This window comes from Colobus angolensis, unplaced genomic scaffold (assembly GCF_000951035.1).
Source record: "Colobus angolensis palliatus isolate OR3802 unplaced genomic scaffold, Cang.pa_1.0 Scaffold515, whole genome shotgun sequence".
NCBI lineage: Eukaryota > Metazoa > Chordata > Mammalia > Primates > Cercopithecidae > Colobus > Colobus angolensis.
The window spans coordinates 2,352,931-2,378,242 of NW_012118655.1; the positions used below are offsets into that span (position 1 = coordinate 2,352,931).

General features: G+C 47.1%; 1 protein-coding gene across 1 annotated transcript in view; it reads left to right on the forward strand.

Annotated features, from left to right (window-relative positions):
- ALK (anaplastic lymphoma receptor tyrosine kinase) overlaps positions 1-25,312 on the forward strand; it is a gene marked incomplete at its 3' end in the record, with an annotated part of 732,271 nt that overhangs the window by 665,545 nt on the left and 41,414 nt on the right. The window contains exons 12-13 of the mRNA XM_011960583.1: positions 11,047-11,209; positions 21,511-21,661. Coding sequence (XP_011815973.1) covers positions 11,047-11,209; positions 21,511-21,661 — 314 coding nt within the window. The remainder of the gene's footprint in view (positions 1-11,046; positions 11,210-21,510; positions 21,662-25,312) is intronic.

Here is a 25,312-nt window from a genome sequence, read left to right on the forward strand (position 1 = left end):
CCTCCTGGATTCAGGTGATTCACCTGCCTCAGCCTCCCAAGTAGCTGGGATTACAGGCACCCACACCACACCCAGCTAATTTTTGTATTTTTAGTAGAAACAGTTTTACCATGTTGGCCAGTCTGGTCTCGAACTCCTGACCTCAGGTGATTCACCTGCCTCAGCCTCCCAAAGTGCTGGGATTACATGCATGAGCCACCACACCTGGCCAAACGGTCATATTTTTGAACACTGTATTTAAAAAAAGGAGTAGAGGGAGTTCTGTGAAATAAAAAAGCTTCTGAACCCTAAAAATTCAGGAAAACTAATCTCACATAAAAATACGTAATAACAGAAGAGCATCAAGATCAAATGTCATTCAAAATTAAAATAAGAAAACAAAACAGGACACAGAGGGCAGAATAACAAACCTACAGAAAATAAAATCATGCCAGAAAGACATGCTTATTGGATGAGTCAGAATCTAACCTTCTGTTATTTTTTAAAATGAGCTAACAGACACTAAAACTATGATACAAGACATGAAAAATAACATAAGTCAGTGTAAGAAAAACTCAGAAATGTGGTGCTAGAACTCAGAAAAGAATTTGCAATAAATGAAAACCTATTTTTAAAAATTAAGGCTAACCTATTAAGGGAAGGAACAAAAAGCCAATAAACACAATAGTTTATGCCTTACAAGAAACAGAAGTTAAAAAGAGGACATTTTTAAAAATGGAAAAGTTAACACACATCAAAGACTCTATTTTCTTGTTATATAAAGTGTTGCTGTCAAAAACTCTGATGATTTTACATTTCCTTCTTTAATAAGTCACTTGCTATTTTGCTTAGGTGCCCAAAGTATTTTTTTTCTTTTTATTTGAAGTCCAGCAATTTTACTAGAATACACATGAAGATCCAACATACAAATAATAGAAAGACCTGAAGAAGAAAACCGAATAACTGGAACAAAACAAAATACTTAAAAGTATACCTCCAGGAAAATATCCTTGTTGAAGCTACTTACTAAAAGAGCACACTGTATACCTAAGAATATTGACCCAGAATGAACGGTACCAATGTGTATTCTAGTAAAATTGCTAGACTTTAAATAAAAAGAAAAACAATACTTTCAACACCTAAGTAAAATAGCAAGTGACGTATTAGAGAAAGAAATTTAAAATTACCAGAGTTTTTGACAACAACACTTTGTATAACAAGAAAATAGAGTAGAATCTTTAAGATACTCTAGGGAAAAATATCAACACCCTAATAATTCAAGGAATATTTCTCCAGTGACCCCTTTCTGAGGAATTTACTTTAAAACAAGCTTCAGACAACAAAAATGACTAGAGAAATAGCAACATAATGACTGATGTGAGCAATAAATATAAATTCTTACAGAACTATGACTAAGTAAGGGATAAAGAGGAAAGAGAAGCATATATAATGGCTGTCTGCCCAGGGCAGCTGTGTATAGTACGCTACACAAAATCACAGGAGAATGGAAAGAACATACACACAAAAAAAGTTGAATGCTCTCGATTTTTATATTAATAATGGTGGTAGTAGTAAAGCATTGTGACTCTAATACTGTGTGTAAGGAGAGGTAAAGTAAATGAATAATTACAATATATTCTAATTCGACTATCACATGTGTTCCTGAGAGACATGGTTCTCCGTGTGAAAAAAGAAATGCAGATACGATATAGACGAGGTTAAATAAAAAGTCCTGTCATCCTGAATTTGAGTTGGAAATATCAATATGAACTCATGATGTACCTTGTCATATACATATGTATGTGTATTTCATATAGATGTATGTTTATACTGATATACATATATGCATGCACATATATATATTTCCTAGCTCTGTTCACTCAAAAAAATAGAGACAATTACCAACCCAGTAGCAAAAAACCTCCTTAGCACCCAGAATATGTACTTAAAATACATTTTTTCCCAGTAAAAGAAATCAGGGCTTTTGAGAAAATGGTCTGGAGAAGAAATATTTTGTCATATCATATAGCAAAGAAGCTTTAAAAGTCTGCTAGGGTCATGTCAAAAGGACCCGGGAGGCTACCACTGACCAAAGATGTGATCATTTGAGCTTTCAGAGGATAGTATTAGTGATTAATTAAAACTCAAAAATACGTTTAAATTCATGGATTCATGAATCCATGATAGAGGATAATAGAGAACCAGTTCAGTATCTTGAAATGTATACATAAGGAGAAAGAATTGAGCATTTATTCGCATTTTCTACATGAACTATATTACTCAGTAACCCAAATAGTAGATTAGGGGGAACATCTTTTTATAAATATATTCCAACTAATGTATGAGAAAAGAGGTAAATAAGTAGAATAACATTATTTTGCAACTTGCAATAAATAAATGCATCTAAGCATTGAGCTTTGTTTGATAAGTGCTAACAGTAAAAAAGAGAGCAATAATCAGACACAAAATATCTCCTGATGAAAGAACATGACCTGTAGTCTTGCAAAAGGATCTAGTTAGCAATTTGCAGGACAGGGAACATGTTGAACTGCATCATGGAGAAGGATTCAGCAAAATTCAGACTCATGGAAATGCTGCAGGTCAAATAGCCCAGTTTCTTCAAAAAGAGAAAATATGGAGGCCAGGCGTGGTGGCTCATGCCTGTAATGCCAGCACTTTGGAAGGCTTTGGATCACTTGAGCCCATGAGTTCAAGACCAGTCTGGGTAATACAGTGAGACCTCATCTCTACAGAAAATTTAAAATTTAGCTGAGCATGGTGGCATGTGCCTGTGGTCCCAGCTACTCTGGAGTCTGAGGTGGTAGGATTGCTTGAGCCCAGGAGGTGGAGGTTGCAGTGAGCCAAGATCGTGCTGCTGTACTTCAGCCTTGGTGATAGAGCAAGACTTTGTCTCAAAAAAAGAAATGGGTGAATTATTATATTTGCCTGGATTTTGGTCATGATTTTTATTTACTGGGACCTAGGGTGCCCTTCAAGATGATTCTGTATGCCACAGCATCCATGGCATTTAGTTCAGTCAATGGATGTGGATGAAATTCAATGCTATGGATCTGAATAAAAATTGCACAAATGATCCACATGAGGCATTGAGCGCTCTTCTGTGGTACAATACACACAGGCCTCCAAACTGAGGCAGATCCTTACTGCTGTGTTTTTCCTTTGTATTATGCTTTATTTCTTTGCATTGAATTGAGCAGATGAGATGGCTTAGCAACAGTAATAAAACCAGGACAATCACTGTCTAGCCTATTTTTTTTTTTTTTTTTAGTGGTGTACTGTTTATTACTAATTGATTTGTTTCTTCTTGGAGGGTGCTGCAATGTACTTAAAATGAAACCCAGTGCTTAATAGACTTTTCTGTACCCAACTGTCTATAACCAATCAGTATTTTGATATTTGTGAGCTCTTTATGCAGTTTAGATGTGAATGAGTATTAAACTATGTTTCCAGTATGTGGTATGTGTAAGAAAGAGATAAGGCAGTTCTTTTTTTTTCTTTCTTTCATAAATGAGTATTAATAAAATAGGTTTGTTTGTTTGTTTGAGAGAAGAGGAAAGAGGCAGGTGACCTCCCTCCTCTGCCCCTCATCCCAGATCCTCCCTGGAGACCATTCGATCCTCCTACAGCTCCATAGGGCTTCAGGGACCAAAGCAGACCCTCAGCAGGGGAGATATGAGGACCCTTAGATTATCTGCTCGGCATCTAGCCAGCCTCACTGCTAGTCTCACTGTGCTGATCTTCTCTCCAAAAATAGATTTTTATCCTATTGCTTATGACACAGTCTCTCTTTCTAATGTCTCTGCATACTGACCTTGTAAACACTCCAGTTACTAGGTTTCCCTTATGACACTGCCTTGCTCCCAGGTCCTCTCTGGGGACCAGCGCCTCACCCTGAGTACCATCTCTGCTTGGCTGATACCTTTGACCCTGCACAGCCCACGCTCCGCTAGGCTAAGTGGCTACAGGGGCCACTGCGGGACTTTCTGGGATGGAGTGTCACTCACCGCAGTACACTGACCACACTCTCACCTGTCCCCTCGTAGTGGCCTGCCCACTCTCTGGGCCTGAGCGACCTTGATATGGTCTGTCCTGGCTAGAACTGAGCCCCAGGCTCAGGGATTTCAAAAGAAAAAACAAGCAAACACTCAAAAGTGTTTCCTAGGGATTTCCTGGGGAGCCAAGCCCCTTTGCAAGCCTTGAACTTGGACTCAGAAGATCTACATTTAGTTCCTGGCGTAACCAGTTATCTACTTCGTATGCTGCAGACCAGTCACTCAACTCCTCTGAACTTGAATTTCCTGATTTTTAGAGGGAATACTGTAACTCCACTTGTAGCACTACAAAGTTGCAGCAAGCATAACGCATTTCATGCATGTGTGAAAGCGCAGTGACTGGCCTATGTTAGGTGCACAGTAAACACTGAGAGGTTTTCGCCCCTTTTGTGAGTGGAGATTACCTCTCAGGTGCCTGAGGTACAGCCTCCCACCCCAACTCCTTACCCAGGAAGAAGGACAAAGCAAGTCAGGAAGCACACAGCTTCTACCTGGGGATCGAGGCTCACCTTGACTCCTCCTGTCCCCTGGAACCACTCTTGCTAAACTCTCTTGCCTCTTGGGTTTTAGACCTGCTCACTTTGATCCACAAAGTTGTGCCCATTGCCTTCCACTTCAGCAACACTTTGGAAAATCCTCCTAGGATCTACCTGTCTCCTCATGGTTCTGACTCAACCTGTCTTAGCATAGAGCTGATCTCGTGTCTCCCCTGCCTGAAGTACCTGCCAGATTCTTCCTGCTTACCCCTTGGGCAAGGATGTGGAAATAGTGAGAGTCTGTCCCCGGCAAGTCTCAGTCCAGTGCGCAGCTAAGAGAGGTCAATAGTGTATGGAGCAGCTTCAGAGAGACACTAGAAACAAAACAGAATAACAAGAGTCCCCTTAGGCAAAGTCACAGGTACCCACAGCTCTGATGGGTCAATCGCGAAAATGAGATTCTGGTATTAAGTAAGATTCTGAAAAAGACAAGGTGGATCAGGGACTCATGTAGGGACAATTTGACAAGGCTTGGAAGTCTTCAAGGCAGAAATCTGGGAAGGGTTTAATCACCCCCAAAGGACCCTTGGACAGAGAAGGAGGAACCCTCAATTTTGGTTCTTTCTCCAGTACTGATAGGCTCAGAAAAGTCACTTCTGCTCCCTAGCATGCTGTCTCTCCACCTGGACAATTAGGTATGTAAGACTAATGTACAAGTCTTGTTGAGTATTAGATTCTCTTGAGAATGTTTTTTACATATTTCAAGTATTGCCTTTTAATCCCCACCCAGGATCTACTGAATTTGAATCTCCAGGGCCCTAGAATCCGTATGTGAAAGGTCCTCAGGTGGTTTGGAAAACACTGAATTCAAAGATCTGCAAGGTCCCACTGTGCTGTGACATTCTTTGATGACTACCGGATTGCAGATAGTAAGGACAAAGGGAACCAGCAGAATGAAGCTAGAGCAGGACAAGCCCACACACGAGAAGTAGGACAGCCCTCGTACAATGAGCAATAAACTCAGAAACTCCATACCCCCAGAGGCGGTGCCGGTGGAAATCATAAATTGATTCCAAGCAACTCTGGGCAGATTTATGAGGGTCAGAGCCATCCGAGGCAAGGAGGACCACCATGCCTTGAAGGCTGCTGGGAGCAACAGAATTCTGGCAAGATAAATCACGGCTCTGACACAGGATAGCAAATCCTCTCTTCCCACAGAGTCCACTTTAGAAAGTGTTGCCTCTCTAGGCCCATCCATCTGAAATCACTGAAAATCAAAACAAAATTTTGTGTATGGAAACCACTGGAGACTAATATATGTCCACTAAATTGGGAAAATACAGGTCCCTTTTATTGAGAAATGACCCTGGAGTCTCTCCTTTATGAAATGGAGGACATAAATTTTGAGATTGGATATCTGCTTCCCACAGTGAAAACTTGAATGCAAAGTTACACACGTTTTAAACCGTAGTCATTGTGCATCTCTAATGCTGAATGTTGTGCTAAGCACTTTGCCTAGGTCATCACCTAATTCTCACAGAAAGTCTAGGTGGTATGTCTTACGGTCTCCAGTTGTTCAGATTTAAAAGACTGAGGCTTAGAGAGGTTGTACAATCTACCTTATGTCTCGCAGCTGGCCAGCAGCAAAATCCAGAACAAGAAAACAGCCTATCTGAATCCAAAGCCTAAGCCCCTCTTCCTCCTTCAGCAGATATCTCACCTTGTCAGAAGTAGAAGCCCAGCATCTCTGGGAATATTTCAGAACCCTTAGAATAATCTTAACCTAGGGTGAAGTGGTTCCTACTGAGGGTGAGATGCTCAGGTAGTGTGCCAAGCCCATACCTTTAGATCTCTTCCCTAGCACACTACTGAGAAGAAAATAATAATAATAATATATATATATATACACACACACATATATATGTATTCATATATAGAGAGAGAATATGTATTCATATATGTATTAGTCCATTCTCATGCCGCTAATAAAGACGTGTCTGAGACTGGCTAATTTATAAAGGCAAGAGGTTTAATTGACTCACAGTTCAGCATGGCTGGAGAGGCCTCAGGAAACTTACAATTATGGCTGAAGGGGAAGCAAAACACATCCTTCTTCACATGATGGCAGGAAGGAGAAAAATGAGTGCCCAGTGAAGGGGGAAGCCCCTTATAAAACCATCAGATCTTGTGAGAACTAACTCACTATCATGAGAACAGTATGGGGAAAACTTCCCCCATGATTCAATTATCTCTATCTGGTTCCTCCCATGACACATGAGGATTATGGAACTACAATTCAAGATGAGATTTGGGTGGGGACACAGTCAGACCATAGCTCTCTATCTATCTATTTATCTATCTATCTATCTATCTATGTAATATAGATACATGTATTCTCTCATTTTCAGGGTTGAATTAACTAACTGAACTGCCATGCTTCTGCCCTGTGATTGATAAGGCCACCCTCACACCCAGGCTACTTGCTGTAAGGAAAGCCTGGGTCTGCAGAACAGGTTTCAAGGAACTATAGATAAGGAGAGGAGTGGATTTCCCAACTTCTTTTCTGAGGCTTTATTTTTCTTCCTGCCCCCATCCTCTTCCCCAACCCACTGAGTTTATTATTATTTTTCACTGTGAAATGCCTTTTCATTTTGTAATGATTTGTTTAATCTTTTTTTATTATTATTATACTTTAAGTTCTAGGGTACATGTACACCATGTGCAGGTTGTTACATACGTATACATGTGCCATGCTGGTGTGCTGCACCCATTAACTCGTCATTTACATTAGGTATATCTCCTAATGCTATCCATACCCCCTACCTCCTCCCCACAATAGGACCCGGTGTGTGATGTTCCCCTTCCTGTGTCCAAGTGATCTCACTGTTCAATTCCCACCTATCAGTGAGAACATGCAGTATTTGGTTTTCTGTTCTTGTGATAGTTTGCTGAGAATAATGGTTTCCAGCTGCATCCATGTCCCTACAAATGACACAAACTCATCCTTTTTTATGGCTGCGTAATATTCCATGGTGTATATGTGCCACATTTTCTTAATCCAGTCTGTCACTGATGGACATCTGGGTTGATTCCAAGTCTTTGCTATTGTGAATAGTGTCACAATAAACATACGTGTGCATGTGTCTTTATAGCAGCATGACTTATAATCCTTTGGGTATATACCCAGTAATGGGATGGCTGGGTCAAATGGTATTTCTAGTTTTAGATCCTTGAGGAATCGCCACACTGTTTTCCACAATGGTTGAACTACTTTACAGTCCCACCAACAGTGTAAAAGTGTTCCTATTTCTCCACATCCTCTCCAGCACCTGTTATTTCCTGATTTTTAAATGATTGCCATTCTAACTGGTGTGAGATGGTATCTCATTGTGGTTTTGATTTGCATTTCTCTGATGGCGAGTGATGATGAGCATTTTTTCATGTGTCTGTTGGCTGTATGAATGTCTTCTTTTGAGAAATGTCTGTTCATATCCTTTGCCCACTGCTTGATGGGGTCGTTTGTGTTTTTTTCCTGTAAATTTGATTGAGTTCTTTGTAGATTCTGGATATTAGCCCTTTGTCAGATGAGTAGATTGCAAAAATTTTCTCCCATTCTGTAGGTTGCCTGTTCACTCTGATGGTAGTTTCTTTTGCTGTGCAGAAGCTCTTTAGTTTAATTAGATCCCATTTGTCAATTTTGGCTTTTGTTGCCATTGCTTTTGGTGTTTTAGACATGAAGTCGTTGCCCATGCCTATGTCCTGTATGGTATTACCTAGGTTTTCTTCTAGGGTTTTTATGGTTTAATCCATCTTGAATTAATTCTTGTATAAGGAGTAAGGAAAGGATCCAGTTTCAGCTTTCTACTTATGGCTAGCCAATTTTCCCAGTACCATTTATTAAATAGGGAATCCTTTCCCCATTTCTTGTTTCTCTCAGGTTTGTCAAAGATCAGATGGCTCTGATCTGTAAATGTGTGGTATTAATTCTGAGGGCTCTGTTCTGTTCCATTGCTCTATATCTCTGTTTTGGTAGCAGTACCATGCTGTTTTGGTTACTGTAGCCTTGTAGTATAGTTTGAAGTCAGGTAGCGTGATGCCTCCAGCTTTGCTCTTTTCGTTTAGGATTGTCTTGGCAATGCAGGGTCTTTTCCAACCCACTGACTTTAAATTCCCAGGTGCTGTTGGCACAGGATCCATATTCACAGAAACTCCCCTGGCCACATGTCCTGCTGTCCAGGACAGCACCAGCCTTGGGTACAGACAGGAGTCAAGGATACACTCACATTTTTAGAGTTTGGGACTTGGCGGCAAACTTTCCTACCCCCTTGCTTTTTTTAAATATGCCAATCCAACCTCTTTTACAGACGAAGGAACTAGATCAAGATCCCCTAATCAATAAATGATGAAGCTGCCCCCAGACCCTGGCGTTCATGCTGCTTTCAAAGTCTGTGTTCTTTCTACGTCACCCCTCATGTGGTGATGTAGCACAGCCCACATATATATTTTGGGCACAGGAGTGGGTAAAAGGGCAACTGGCCTAACTAGCGCTGCTAAAAATGCCTTTATAAAGAGTCTGAATTAGCAAGTTTGCCCTCTTTATGATAAAAATAGAGTCCAGGCATGGTGATTCATGCCCATAATCCCAGTACTGTGGGAGGCTGAGGCAGGAGGATCACTTGAGCCCAGGACTTCAAGGCTGCAGTGAGCTATGATTGTGTCACTGCACTCCAGCCTGGGTGACAGAGTGAGACCCCCATCTCAACAAAAAGTTTTAAAAATTAGCTGGGCTCAGTGGCGTGGATCTGTAGTCCCAGCTACTCAGGAGGCTGAGGCAGGAAGATTGCTTCAGCCGAGAAACTCGAGGCTGCAGTGAGCCATGATTGCCCCACTGCCCTCAGCCAGAGCAAGACTGAGACCCTGTGTCAAACAAACAAACAAACAAAAACTCAGAAAACTAACAATCAGCCATTCACACCCAAAGTGAAGGGCTCCATTACCTTCTAGCCCTTGAAATGACCATTCAGAAACCAAACAGAAATCAACATCTTCCTTTGCCAAAAAAAAAAAAAAAAAAAAAAAACCCAGAAAAGTGTTGAGGACTCCATGTTGAGTAGCATATGCATTAGATTCCCACCCAGAACTTCCATCTCCCAGACTCCAGGCCAGGGGCAGCATGACCAAAACCCGCCACAACTGACCCAGTTTGCAGATTAGCAGCTCTGCCCACAGCAGGCTCATTCTATTGCTTATAATCAGCAACCCAAGTTAAGCTTTCATATTTGCATCACTAAATTAGTGCAGTCTTCAGAAATGTTTTCACTTTGTTTTAGTGAGCAAAATTATGCACACCCAAATTAATGTTTCCATCATTTTCCTTAGACTTGAACTTAATCTCTCTTTTAAGGGAATTTCTGCAATCTTATAAGATTTTTGTATTTTAAGTAAAAGTAGTTTATCAACAACACCTTTTTAAAGGTTTGTATAGGTTGTAAAAATGTTAGAATTCTGGCCAGTATGAGATCTGACAACTCCCCAAGGTTTGGTCTGGCTCAAAGATAGAAAGTTTGAAAGGAAATGGCCCACGGTGGGTGGGGGGGCAGTTTGTGCTGAGTGTTCTTGTGTCGCCCCCAGAAGGCCACCTAAGGACATTGGGTGGGACACAGAACACCAGGAACTGGGTGAGGGGGGCTGGGAAAAGGAGGAGCATGCACCAAAGACAAATTTGACCTGTTTTTCCATTTCTTATACTCTGTTGCATAGAGAGCCTGAAAGCTGCTTTCATTGCATTTCCAAATGCAAGCTGGTTTTAATAAGGAGCGTGAACCCTGCCTTGCCTTGCTGCAGGTCTGTTAGGGAACGCCTGACAGGCAGGCCAAGCCATGGCCCAGGAGTACAGGGCTTCCTGCTCCCACCACTGGCCTGGGTCCCTGGGCCAATGTAGCATTACAGAGCTTTCAATTCTCTTTTTCAATTGTCTCCAAGTTAAGAGGCTTCTATATGCAATGCTAAGCCTTTGGGAGCAGGTTAGTTGCAGTCAACAATAGCATAGATTGAGCACCTGTTGTTTGCCCAGCACTGTGCTTGGCTTAGTGAGACCCTGGGAGAAGACTCAGGTACTGCCCACACTTGTCCCACCTGCAGGGGCTTTCTCCCCTTCCTGGAACTCCCCAAGCGCAGTGTTGGCTGGGCCCTCCTGTGGCTTGCTATTCTTGCTGTCCTATATTTTTGTTGGTTACATCCCTTTGGGTCTCTCATAGAAGCCTGTAAGCTTCTTAAGGCCAGGGTCTATCTTAAGTCTGCTCCATCTTTGTCTCTGACTCAGGGTCTGGTACCTAGTAGACTTTCTATGGAAGTTTCCAGTTTGATGGCTGATTGGTGTTTCTTGCCCCGACCTTGGTACCATCTTGGATGGAGGGTTTGGGGCCATGGAGCAGACATCTCAGAGGTCACCCAGGGAGGCCCACTGGGGGAGGGAGGGCCTGATCACATGAGTGACTGCCTCTCCTCTTGTGCCACAGTTCATTGGCTGTTCACCACATGTGGGGCCAGCGGACCCCATGGTCCCACCCAGGCGCAGTGCAACAACGCCTACCAGAACTCCAACCTGAGCGTGGAGGTGGGGAGCGAGGGCCCCCTGAAGGGCATCCAGATCTGGAAGGTGCCAGCCACCGACACCTACAGGTGCGTATGGGAGAGGGGGAGGGGAGGGGCAGACCACCCCTCCTGAAGAGGCCTGGAGTCTTGCCTATGGGTACATGCTCCTGGGGTGCCCAGGCATGCCAAGGTTCAAAGGCCACAGACTCAGGCCCATAGTGGGGTGTAGAGGTTGGAGATGGGGAGATTTGGGATAGTGAAATATGGCAACAAAAGAAGATGTGTTCTTTGTCCTCAAGAAACTCACAGCTCTTGCTGGAGGTGGTATGCATGCATGAGCTAGCTTCAGAATTGCTGCTAATAAGGATAATTATGGTGGCCTGTTCACTGAATATTGCTTAATGCTCTTCAAATGAGGCATGCATGTAAAATGTTTGGGAAACAGAAACACAATGCACCTGAAACTGATGCTCTTATCCTTGCACCTCCTTTCCTGGGCCTTCACTGTTGGTAAGCAGAGCAAACTGTGCTGGAATGCTCCTCCCAGCCCCAACCCTACCCCAGCCCCCAGTATTCCCTTAGAGCAGGGCCAGGCTCAAGGAGATCCAGCTCCACTTGACCACTTTGAGGCCATGGCATCGAATGAAGCTAATGGTAAGATTGGAGGGTTGGTGGAGACCCTGATTGCAAGACCCTCTCCTGGAGCTTCTGGTTCTGCAGGTCTGGAGCAGGCGCTGAGAACTGACAGTTCTAACAAGTTGATGTCGATGCAGCCTTTTAGAACCTCTGAGCTCGATCAAGTCTTGGACTTAGATAAACCTGGGGAGCCCCTAAATGAGCTCTATGACTAGGCAAGGCCAGTGCTGCCATCCTCATTTTACAAATGAGGACACTGAGGCTCAGAGAGTCAGGAGCCTCCCCACAGTTACACATCCAGAAGCAGCCTCCACCTCCAGAGTTCTGGGGCAGGGCCTCGTGGAGCCCCTCCATGGAGCATGGCAGGGCAGGTTAAAAGGAAAGCAAAACCACTATGCCTTGTGGGAGCAATGTCCTCCGGGGGCTGAAACAATAGGAAATGAGCTCCCCTCCCCTTCCCGCAGCCTCCAGCATCCACCACATCCTGGGCCTCCTGGGAAGGAAAGGGGCTTCTCAAGTTGCCCGGTTTTCTCTCTCCAGGTTAACATTTCCTGTGGCAGCCCCGTCCCTGGGGCCTCAGGGTAAATGTGTTATGGGGACAGCCCTAAGTGCTTTTTAAATGGCACTCTGGGCAGAAATGCTGTAACAAGATTTGGCTACAATCAGATTAGCTGCTACAGTGCCCACACACCCCCAGTAAATATCCCGGAAGACACCGGACCACCCCTGGCCCTGCTACAACAAGCAAGCCAGACCTCCCCTTCCTGCTGAGCCAAGCCTCCGTGGGGCCCTGGGGCAGGGGAAAGGACTCCTGGAGAGGAGGAGGTGAATACTTGCTAAGGACCCACAGGTGTTGCTCCTGCTTGAGCATAGGGTGGGTGGCATTATTGTTGGTGTTCCCATGTTTCCGTGCGAGGACCCTGGAGTCGGAGGAGCTTAGCAACACATGTAAGGCTGCACAGTCGGTGATGGAGCTGGGATTCAAACCCAGGGCGCTCTGGCTCTAAGTCTTTCTACTAAAGCCCATGCCTGGACTCTGGGAGGCATGCAGAGGGCAGAAGGGACAGGAAAGGAAGGAGGGCATAGGAATCGCCCACCACCCACCTCCTGGAAGCCTCTGGAAATGAGAGGCTATGAGAGGGGCCCAGCCTCCTGAAGGGATATTGGCCAACATACCCCACATACAAAAAGCAATACAAAGGAGAAAGCAGGGCAGCTGGGAGGCGCACAGGAATCCCAACAGTAAGCCCCCAGAAGAGCCCATTGTCCTACCCCTGCCCAGGGCAACTCCAATGCCAGCTTGGCCAGAATTCCCCTGCTCTCTGTCCCCCGAGGGGGATGCACTGTCGGGAGATCTCTTGCATGGGGATTCTCTTGGGCTGTGTTCCCCCGAGACAGTGAATCAAGCTCACTTCCAAACTTGCACAGGTCAGTTAATCTCTTGAGACCCTGATTCCCCATCTGTAAGAGGCAGGGGCTGTAAAGGTGATATATAGTGCCTGGCACAATGCTTACACGTGGGTGCTCCCTGGCCCATGGGCAGAGAAATCAGCTGAGGCAATGCTGCTATCCAGTAGCAGGCAGCAGCCAGGCAGTGTTTCCAAGAACACACCGACCCCATACGCGTTAGTTTCTGACTTTTCCTGTCTCCAAAGACATCTCTTTGACTTCCTCAGATGAGCCCTGTGTTCTGAAAAAATTTGGACTGCCAGATGAACTACACTTATTAAATAATAATTAATTCATTTTCCCATTTACTATTAATCACAGCCCTATCTAAGTCAAGTCAGGTTTCTGATCTGCATGAAGTGCCACAGTATTTCCACAGTGCGTTGATAGAATCCCAGCCAAAATCAGAAAGCTGTCTCCACTCATCTCTTAGAAATATTGAGACTGAGGTCAGCTCCGGGCCCCAGCACTGTCTGGCAATTTTGCCTCTGTTGAAGCAGGACATTTTGAAGTGTCCAAATTAGTAAAGGAGACATTTTGGTCTGGCCTAAGATAGGACCATATCGAAATGGAAGAACCAAAACCAAAAGCCACTCAGTTGGGGTTTTTGTCACTGCGTTTTTGAGACAGAGTCACACTCTGTTGCCCAGGCTGGAGGGCAGTGGTGCCACCTCAGCTCACTGCAACCTCCGCCTCCCAGGTGCAAGCAATTCTCCTACCTCAGCCTCTCGAGTAGCTGCAATTACAGGCATGAGCTAATTTTTGTAATTTTAGTAGAGACAGGGTTTTACCATATTGGCCAGGCTGGTCTCGAACTCATTGCCTCAAGTGATCCTCCTGCCTTGGCCTCCCAAAGTGCTAGGATTATAGATGTGAGCCACCATACCCAGCCAGTCATGGTTGTTTTTGAATACTTGTGTTTTAACTAAATAAAGGCTCTGACAGATATTCCTGACCCTCACCTCCTCCTTGGCCTTGGAAGAGACTCAGGTCTTAGATGAGCTGAGTCTACTGGTCACATAGGTCTTAGATGACCTGAGTCTACTGGTCACATAGGTCTTAGATGACCTGAGTCTACTGGTCACATAGGTCTTAGATGACCTGAGTCTACTGGTCACATAACTTAGTAATCTAAGAAGCAGGCAGTTAGTGATTTGATTTTTAGACCACTTCAAAATGTCCCCAAGTCAGAATATGACTGAGAAGTCAGTACTCTTTCTCTGGAAGACTTTTTCTCCATAGTAATTATTGCTATTTAATAAGTGCAGTTCATCTGTTGAAAAAAACACAAGACGCACCAGAGGCCGTGAGAAAAAGGTGCTTGGAAAGAGAAAGGTGGGAGCCGAGCCCTAGTGAACCCACCCATCCTGGAGGCGTGGCTGCCACCAAGGCCTGGCACTAGGACCGCTCCGCTGACTTCTCTGCCCACTGCTGGGGAGATGAAGGGAAGGGAGCAAATGCGACCAAGCCCCAGCTTCATGCCAAGGGGGGCCACCACTGCCTGGGGCCTCCTGCAGGATGTACACAGTTGGAAACACCGCCACTCTTAGCTGGTAACTTATCCTGGGCCCACCTCCCACCCTCTACAGCTTTGCCCACCTCCACAAAGGAGGAGGCCCAGAAAGAGGGAGAGGAAGCGGGGGCGGAGCAGGCAGGAGGAGACAGCAGGCTGGCATGGGGGCTTGGGTGCAGCCCTGGAACCCGCATCTCCTCCACCCACCATGTCCTGCTTTCCCTGCCCTGGACTTACCACTTCCTCTGACAGGTGATGCAGTCCGTGAGTCTAGGTTCCTGGGCTTCATTTTCCCCCTGCTCTGCAGATCTCAGGGAACCATAGTAAGCTCCCATTAGGATGTTGTGCCTGACACCAAGTGTGCAAAGGTGATTAAGATCCAGCCCTGCCCAGAGGCACTGCTGCCAACGGTGGTGGTGGTGTGTGCGCAGGCATCTCCATGGGATATGGAGAGAACCACAGTGGAGGTTTACACACGGCGCTGCTGCGGAGGCCAGGGGAAAGGCGCTGCACCCAGCTGAGCTGGTAAATGGCTCCTGCCAGGAGATGGGCACCTGGGTTAAGTTCGAAGGCCCTAAGCATTGTCTACAAAGAAGCCGGTGGCCAGAGCCTGCAGTGAGCACAAGTTGGTACTGCTGATGAGAAGTCGGGCAAAGCTGGCCTGGGGGAGCCAAGGCTGGAGGCAGCGGGGCAGGTCCTGGGGCTTCAATGTTACCCCCAAATGCCTCTTACTCCCCCTGGTGACAGCATGAGGTTGGAAGTGAGAGAAACGGCCTGGAGGTGGGGAGAGCAGATGGAAGGGAGTCACTGTCACTCAGGCCAGGGTCAAAAGGACTAAGCCAGGACAGGGTCAGGTGCAGGGGACAGGCCCAGAGGTGTTCGGGAGGTGGGATCAGCATAAGTTGAGGACTGAGTGAATGTGGGGTCAGGGGCAACGCTGAGACTACATCCACACTCTGTCGTGGGCTAAGGAAGCGAGGACAAGGAGCGCAGCCACTCTCCCACGTGCGTGGCTGAGGACGGGCAAGGCTAGGGCAGCAGCGAGAGGGCCCTGATAGGGGGCCTGTGGGCAGTGGTGCTGAGTGACCATGGTGTCTAGAGGGTGGGTGGCTGGAGCGGATGGGAGCGTGGGAGGCCACTGCAGTGCCACAAGAAGAATGTGGGTTATGGGGTTTGTGCTGGGGAGGGGGACAGCATCTTCAGTGTTGTCATAAAATGGAGGCAGACGATGGCACAACCCAGCTCTGAGAGGTCTGTTGGGGGACTCAGTGAGAGCCCACAGGTGGCCTGCCCCAGGCAGAGGCACCAGCACTTAGCCCAGCCCACCCCCTCTCTCTCCCTGACTTCTCCCCTCCTTCATCCCTCTCTCTCCCTCCAGCCCACCTGCCTTCCTACCTGTCTAGGACCAGCATCCTTCTCAGCCCGCAGTCCTGCCCCCACCTCCTCCCCACCCACTACCACACACACACACACAGATTGCATATAATACCATTTGTCAAGCATAGCCCATAGCTCCTGATGGCAGTCCTCGCACAGCGCACCCGCTCTTCAGACATAATGGACAAGAGGCCCCAGGTCCCAGCCGGAGCCAGCTGACCTGGACCACAGCCGTTCCTGATGGTCTCTACCAATGGCACTCATTTCCTTATCTGGGGCACCAGAGTGTGCAGCCAGATAACACCATCATTCAACTCCATAAATAGCCATGGAGCCCTACTGTGTGCAGGGCACTGAGCCATAGAGCCCCTACTGTGTGCAGGGCACTGAGCCATACAGCCCCTACTGTGTGCAGGGCACTGAGCCATGGAGCCCCTACTGTGTGCAGGGCACTGAGCCATGGAGCCCCTACTGTGTGCAGGGCACTGAGCCATGAAGTCCTACCGTATGTCAGGCACTGAGCCATAACACTCCTGCTGTGTGCCAGGCACTGAGCCATGGAGCCCTACTGTGTTCCAGGCACTGACTAGACTGGTAGAAAGGCCTGAGACTCTGGAGCCTCACAGTCTCTAGAAAGACCACAGGACAGAAAAGTTTAATAACAGTCCACAATGCCAATCAAGTTCTAGACAATAGTAGGAGAGATGTCACAGGCATGATTAACTGCCAAAGTAATTGTATGGATAGCCATCGCTATAAAGGGCACAGACCAGGGAATGTCAGAGATGGAGGAATTAGGCAAAGATGGATGGGCTGCAGGCAGAATTAAGTTTGAGTTCAACCTCCACCACCGATGCTCCATGTGGCTTAGAAAGTTGTCTTCCCTCCTCTCCAGAGGCTCCATCTGCAGAGCAAGAGGCTATGGAGAGAGGTCACTGAAGTCCCTGCAAGCTCAGGTGTTTTGAGGCACTTAGGGCTACACTGGCCAGGAGGGTGCTGAGGGAGAAACAGAGCATGAACCTTGCTCACTGATGAAACAAGAGTGGAACCTGGGCCGGCCCCACTGAAAAGCATCTGCCTCCAGAATTGAGCCCTTCAACCCTGACCCCTATCTGGATAATACAACTATATACCTGGTCAGAAATCTCCCGCTGTCCAATCTCCATCCACACTCACATGCATCATGTGTTATCACAATAACCCTGCAGGGTGGGTAGGACAGACCTCACCATCCTGATTTCACACATGAGGAAACTGAGAAACAGGAGAGAAAAGGACCTTGCCCAGGATCCCACGGGGAGTTAAAGGCAGAGCCCACAGCAAGGTGCTGCTCTCCCGCTCCTCCGGAGGGTGTGCCAGAAAGGAATGGGGTGCTTCCGTTTTTCTGAGTGGGGGTCCGCTCTCTCCCCTAGGATCTCCCATGTGGGTGTGGACACTGTGGTTGTGCTACACACCAGCTGTGCTCTCATTTCAGGATCCGGCAGGCAGTCACTTTGATTTGCTGCTAATTCTTTATTTAAAAAAGATTCACAACTCAATTACATCAGGTAACAATGGCTCGCAGTCAATAATACAAAACACAAACCCAATAAACATCTATTCTGACCAGGGGACATGGATTTAGATGAGGAAAAACAAAAAAATTACAGCATCAGCTCGTTGAGAGCAGTATCTTGTAATTTCCAGTAAATTGGAATCACTGTGAGTCATTTTCCCCACTTGAGTGGCAGGTATATTAATTTCTTGTTGTTTCTCAACCATCAAAAATAAATTGTTTACAAAGGATGGGGAGAAAGCTTCAAAGAGGCAGGCTGAGGCTATTATCGTAGCATGAGTTTGTGTAACGTGATTCACAGGGTGCAGGAGTCTTCAGAAGTGCTAAGGCTGCCCTGTGCTTTACACAGAAGTGGGCTCTGGGTGAAACTGAACAGCCTTGACCCCAAGCCCCCTTGGCCATGCCCTGGTTCACCCACTTGGTCCCCTTCTGCATCCCAGAAATCACCCCCGGAAAAGGAGTGGACAGGCTCACCCATGGGGGCACAGGATGACAGCAGCTGCCATTTGTCACTCACTGGCTATCCTCTGGGCTCTGAAGTAGGTCCCTTATAAGCATCATCTCATTTAATTCTCATAACAGCCTTCCAAGGTAGGTATTATTATCCCCTTTTTATACATGAGGAATCTGGGCTCAGAGGGGGAATAACCTACCCAAGGTCACACAGCTAGTGAGTAACACTGGCAGGGCCAGGACCAGGGAGACGTAAGCAAAGCACCTTGGGCAGAAAATTTAAGGAGGTGCTTCCTCTCGGGGTCAATAGAGTGCAAGGTCCTCCCTGGGAGGGAGGCACCACGCTGGGCTCAACCTACTCCTGGCCCTGAGTGGCAGAGCTGGGATTTGGATCCAGGTCTGTCTGCATTCAAGCCCTTGCCTTTCTACCTGTGGCACATTCCACTCCGAAGGCAATCAGCCCTGTAGTAGCAACTAGAAGCTTCTAGAGGAGTGAAGCTCTAATGGTGGAATTTCAGGCTTCAGGGGACCGATGAGGGAGCTACTCCTTCTAGGACCCCTGCAATTAATTCAGGCAGGCAGCTGCCTGCTCCCCCTGACTTGAAGCCAGCCTCTTGTCTGGGTTGGAAATGTGGGGCTGAGGCCACTACCCAGGAAAGTACAACCCAGCCACGGACACCTGCTCGCCAAGCTCTACTGTCTGCTTTGGAATCTAGAAAGCTGACCCCAGCCCCGGTCTTGCTCTGTGCTTTGCATGGGTTTGCAGTCTTCTCAGATTCGTTTTGTATGCCCATGACAGTAGGGGTTCTTATCTTCATTTTCTTCCTCAGTAGTGGAAGTTGAGGCTCTGAGACATGGACCATGTTGCCTCAGGTCACACAGTCAGAAGAACGGGGACAAGAACCAGCAGATGACTTGGAGCCCAGGGCTTTTTCCATCCCACCTCACCATCAAGAACTAGGTCAAGACATAGATGGGGCTGGCTTTCAAAGGTGGTTGAGGGGAGCAGGGTGGGAAAAATAGCCAAGAAGGCTTAGGAAGGGTAAAAGGAGTCAGGAACAAACAATGTCTAAAATATAATTTGGATAAATTTAAACATACGAAAGAGTTCAGAATGATTCATAATGTATGGTTGATGCAAATGACTATGCAAATGATGCCAAAAGGAATGGGCAGCATGATGCTTACCTCTCAACCACAGCAGGAGTGGGTATGTCGAGGACTTCGTCCTGGGCAGAAGTTTTCCAAGCAAACCACATCTTCGGGTGGAGATGACTTTTTATGCAGCATTACCAGGCCCCAGAAACCTGGGGAAGTGAGCAGGTCAGAGTTGGGGCCCATCCACACTGCTGTCCCCAGACTACAGGAAGCCGACACATCGTCCCCTACCCGGGTTCACTGAGCTAGATAATGCTGCCTCCTCTTACCTTTCACCAATAAGCCTTCCTTTTTCTCAGCCTTTTAATTATCGTTATCACCTTGTCCATTTCTAATGGATCAGGAGGGAGTGTATGGCTGAGGGTCTGGGAATTAGGAGGGGTGAATAGCTTCTCATACCCCTCTCTTTGTGCTTCCCAGCAGCACACTGGGGAGGAAATGACCTCTAAGAGGGGATGTGCAAGGGTTTAGACCATAGCCAGCCACTGACTGGCTGTGTGGCCTCAGATGAGTTACTTAGTCCCTCTGAGCCTCAGTTTCCTCATTTGTCAAATGAGATTAATAACATTTGTTGTTTATGGCTATCGGGTGACGCCGTGTGCCTGTGAGCATGCGTCATGCCTGGCACATTGAAGGATGCTGGTAATCAGCCCACAGCCCTCTCCAAACCTACAGCCCTCAGCTTCCCACTCCATCCACCTGCTACAGCCAGACATACCAGAGGCTCCCTGCTTCTTCACTTCCGTTCACACTAGCCCCAGTTCCCACCACCTCTTTCTGCTTGTCTCAGAGCCCTACCCATCTGCAAGCTCCACACGAAGCCAACATCAGCCTTCCTCACCCCATCCCCACACCCCACAACCACCTGTTGCAGTCCCCCATCTCCCTCCTAGCCCTAAGCACCTGACGACCCTTACTTTGGCCAGAGATTCGCAGCTTCCCCAGGGCTTTCACCCATGAGCTCCTTTTGCTGGACTATTGTGTTGTTTGGAATGAAAATGATTCTTCTCTTACTAGGGAAGGGGCTGGGGCTCAGAGAGGGCACAGGGGCAGGAAATGGCCCCATCTGATCAGGGAGCCCGGAGCCCTCCACTTCGCCCCCTCAACATAGCCACCCTATGGTGAGACTTCTCTTTTCATCATGAAGATCATCTCCCCAGTTTCTTTGTGAGTTCTTGAAGAGCCTGGAGCTGTCTCAGGTCCACAAAGCCTTACACCCCTCCCAACATTCGATAAACTCCCATCAATGCCCAGGCACCCACCAGGGCAGTGCGCACTAGACTCTCCATTTGCATTTCATGAAGACCTCAGTTCCTTGCCTGCCACGTTCGCAAAAAGCCTCTGCAGAAGGGCCGTGGGCTCTGCCTTGCGAGAGCTCTGGGAGCCCCTCACACACTGCCGCAACCTAAGAGGCAGCAGAAATCATCTCCCATCCCCACGCTCTGTTTTTATTTTCATCATGATGGGTTGTTTGTTGTCTGCACACATATTGCTCCAGAAGGAGGGATGGGAATAGACAGTTGGCTCATACACACTGCTTTCCTCAATCATTCTGTGTGGAACCTCCTTGTTTCCAGACCCCATGGAGAGACTTTACAACTTTGTACCAAGTCAATTATGACTACTACCATCATTAATAATAATAACAATAATAATAATAATTAAGTAATACTGAGTGCTTATTAGCCACAATTCTAAGACCACATGTCTTAATTTCTTTAATCCTCATAACATATGTAGGCTAGCAGGCAAGTTCACTTATTATCCCCATATTATAGATGAGGAATAGGGAAGTTACTTGTCTAAGGTCACATGAGTCCATTGATCTGGGACAAGGAGAGAAAACCATAAAGAGGAAATCCTAGGTATTCAGAAAGCCATCACCCCAATATGCCACATTCATATAGTCTTCTCTCTCTCTCTCTGCCGTTTCCCTCTCTCTCTCCCCTCCTTCTCTCCCTTCTTCCCTCCCTCCTCCCTGCCCTTTTCCTCTCTTTCTCTCTTGCACCCTTTACTAGTCTTTCACCTTCCTAGTTCTGTGACTGAGGCAACTCTCTCTCCCTCTCTAAACTTGACCATCCTCTCCTGAAGACAGGGAGAGGAATCCCTTTCTGCAGGGACTGATATGGGGGAGAACCCTCAGACCATGATGGGGATGTGCTCAGCCCACTGGAAGCTGCTGGGTTGGCAGGAAGGGGGAGAGTCTTCAGACCACAGCGGGAGCCAATGTTCTTTGTCCCATTACAGCATCTCGGGCTACGGAGCCGCTGGTGGGAAAGGCGGGAAGAACACCATGATGCGGTCCCACGGAGTGTCTGTGCTGGGCATCTTCAACCTGGAGAAAGACGACACGCTGTACATCCTGGTTGGGCAGCAGGGAGAGGACGCCTGCCCCAGTGTAAGTGCCCAGAGCAGGGGTTTCTCATTTGCACTCTCTCAGGCTCCGGGGAGGCCTCTTGGAGGCACCAACACTCAACACCCTCCTCCTGGAAGTTCATACCAGGAGAATGAGACAGCAAAGAGTAATTTAACAGCAGTCGTGCAAACTCCCAGCACCCCAGTGGTTCACCTCTTGCCTGTGCTGGGGGGAGGCAGGACCTGGCAGGGCTGGCCATCCTAGCAGGAGCTCAGCACCCTGCAGGGTGAATCTCCTGGTTGGGTCAGGCCCCACCCTCCCTCACCTGAATCACAGCTTTTGCTTGGGAAAAGGGGCTGAGGCATGTTCTAGCACCCAGGACCCCCAGATCCTTCCCCAGAAACTTATATGAGAGCATCCTTGGCAGAGAGATGTGGGAAGAGGGGCTACCGAGAAAGCAGTTTCCTTCCACAAAATAAATTCAAGGCTCCTAAGAGCCGGGCTCTGGGCCAGGAGCTGAGGACGCATGAAAAGTAAAGTTCAGCCTTTCCCTTCTGCCTCTTCGGGGTTAAGGCGAAACGATAGGAGTAAGCTTAGCTAGTGCAACCTTTTGCATAAAAAATGTCTCAACTCCAACTTTTATTTAGCAACTATAATTGGGACTTTCCAACCTAATATAATATATTAAGCCATTAAATTACAGGCTGCTGTAATTTTCACAGGAATTTATTGAGTGCTAATGTAATTCTTTCATCTAAGCAGAAAGATTGCATTATCTTCTGCAAGGGACTTTCACTTGATTGGACTGTAATCAGTTATGTCTTTTCACAGAACCGCATCTTTTTTAAAAATTCAATTGAAATCTAGTTGTTCCTCGGGGTTGCTGCACTTTATTATTTTTGTTAATCAACCTACTAGCTTTCAAAGGTTGTGGACGCACAGGAAGTTCCCAAGCAGGCGGGAGGCGGCAATTCTCGGCCAGGGACAGAGGGCAGCTCCCTCTGCTGGTCGGGCAAGGCATAGCGGGGGCATGTGGGGAGAGTAACTCGTCTTCCCTGTGGCTTCACACCTCCACTCCTGAGGAGGCATTTGAAAAGGGGGGAAAATGGCATTGTCAGGCACTACATCCATCTCCAGTTCTCCCTAGGCAGAAAAAATGGTGTCCAGACACAATTCTCAAGAGAATGAAGTGGACTGTAAGAATTAAACTGCAGGGGCCGGGTGCAGTGGCTCATACCTGTAATCCCAGCACATTGGAAGGCCAAAGTGGGAGGATCACTTGAGGTCAGAAGTTCAGGACCAGCCTGGCCAACACAGTGAAACCATGTATATACTAAAAATATAAAAATTAGCCAAGTGTAGTGGCGCACACCTGTAGTCTCAGTTACTTGGGAGGCTGAGGCACAAGAATCACTTGAACCCGGGAGGCAGAGGTTGCAGTGAGTCGAGATCACACCACTGCACTCCAGCCTGGGCAACAGAGCAAGACTCTGTCACAAAAATAAATAAATAAAAATAAAAAATAATTAAACTGCCAGATGTGGCAGCTTTGCTGGTTCAACTGCACATCTATGGGGGCAGTAGGGAATTGCCCTTCTATGTACCTGGCCACACTGGAGCTCCTGTGCTGGAAATGGGCTCCAGCTGCTGCTAGAATCCTCCTCCCCCACCCTCAACTGCAACACACGTGCCCACACACAGCCCTCAGCCTTTGCTTCTCCAACTCCTTCCAAACCTCCCCTGGTGGCATGAGTCTAAATCAGGCTTTCTCAACAGTGGCATTATTGGCATTTTGGAGCAGGTAATTATTTGTGGCAAGAGGTGGGAGTCTGTCCTGTGCATTACAGGATGTTTAGCAGCATCCTTATCCTCTGCTCACTTGGCGCCAGTAACAACCCCCAGAAATGACAATCACAAAAGCCTCCAGACATTTCCAGATATCCCCTAGGCAGCCAAGTCTGTTCTAAATGTTAAATCCCACCATTACCATCCCCTGCAAGACAAATATTATGAAGAGCCAGCCCACAATCCAGACAGCACTCAATTCATTCAAATGTATTTAACCAATATTTATTGAGCACCTACTTTGTGCCATCCCTGTTATAGGAACTTGGGATATATTGGTGAACAAAAGAAAAATCTTTGCTCTCAAGGAACTTACATTTGAGGAGAGGGAGGGGGGAATATCTGGGGAAACAGTGACCCCAGCAAAGGCCACGTCCCAGAGGTTCGTCGATGCTCAAGGAACACTCAGGCTGGAGGAGAGGGAGCAAAAGGAAGGGTAGGTAAGAGATGAGGCAGAGGTAATTGGACTGGATCAGGCCACTTTAAGACGTGTTGGAGCCATAGGAGGGTTTTGAGGCAAATGGTGACCTAATGTGGTATGTGTATTAAAAAGCTCACTCTGGCTGCAATGTGAAGAAGCTACCATTGAAGAATCTATGGATACAAGGGAAGGGTCAAGACGATGAATTCAAGGGCTATGGCATTAATTCTGGCAAGAGATGATGATGGCTTAGACTAGGATTGTAACAGTGGAGGGGATGAAAAGTGGTTGAATCCTGGGCGTAATTTGAAAGTCAAATCCAAAAGGATTTTCTGAGCTCTTAGGAGCCTTGAATTTATTTTGTGGAAGTAAACTGCTTTCTCAGTAGCCCCTCTTCCCACATCTCTCTGCCAAGGATGCTCTCATATAAGGATGCTTCTCAGATTGAATGAGAAATTAAGAGAAAGAAAAGAGTCAAGGATGACTCCAAAAATTGTGCCTGAGCCACTGGAAGAAGGGAGCTGCCATCACGTGACTTAGGGAACTCTGTGGAAGGAGCAAATTTGGGGGTAAGATCTGAAGTTCAATATCAGACGTGCTGAGTTGTAGAGGCCTGGTAGACAGCCACAGGCCGACAGGTGGACGATGGGAAACGGGCCACTGGAGTTCAGGAGAGAGGTCCAGGCTGGGGATATAAATAGATATAAATATGGGAGAAATTAGCATAAAGTTGAGACAGGATGAGATTGCCTAGGATGCAGTACAGATAAGAAAGCGAGGACCGAACTTAAGGGACCCTCAACATTTAGAGGTCAGGAAAAGAAGAGGAACCAGCAAAGGGGGGCGAAAAAGAGGAACCAGGGAGGTAGGAGAGGATACAAGAGGATAGGAAGTCCTGGAAGTCAGGTGAGGAAAGGGCAGCAGCTCCTCCGAATGCTGCTACTGGTCCAGCAAGAGCCTCGACCGCTTCCCACCCCCACCTGATCTAAAGGAGATACCAGAAGCAGGGGCGGGGTGATGAGCACGGGTCCAGGCTCTAACTACAGGAAAGCCCATCCTCAAGCCCCACTGCTCTCTCCTCCCCATCCCAGCAATCTCCAGATCTGTTCACGAGGGGAGGACATCCCATAGGTCCCACTGCTGCCCACCAGCCAAGAGAGGAGATGGAGCAGAGGCTGAGGGGGTGGACCTTCTTAGCACCACTGGTTCAGACTGGGTAGCCTCTCCATCTCCAAATGAGGAGACAAGTCCAGGGAGGCGGGGTGCCTCACCTAGTATAGCCCAGCAAATCTCTGGCAGAGCCATCAAGAACCCAGACTGAGCAGGGTGTGATGGCTCATGCCTATAATCCCACACTTTGAGAATGCTGAGTCAGGAGAATCACTTAGTTAGAAACTAGCCTGGGCAACATAGCAATACCCTGTCAT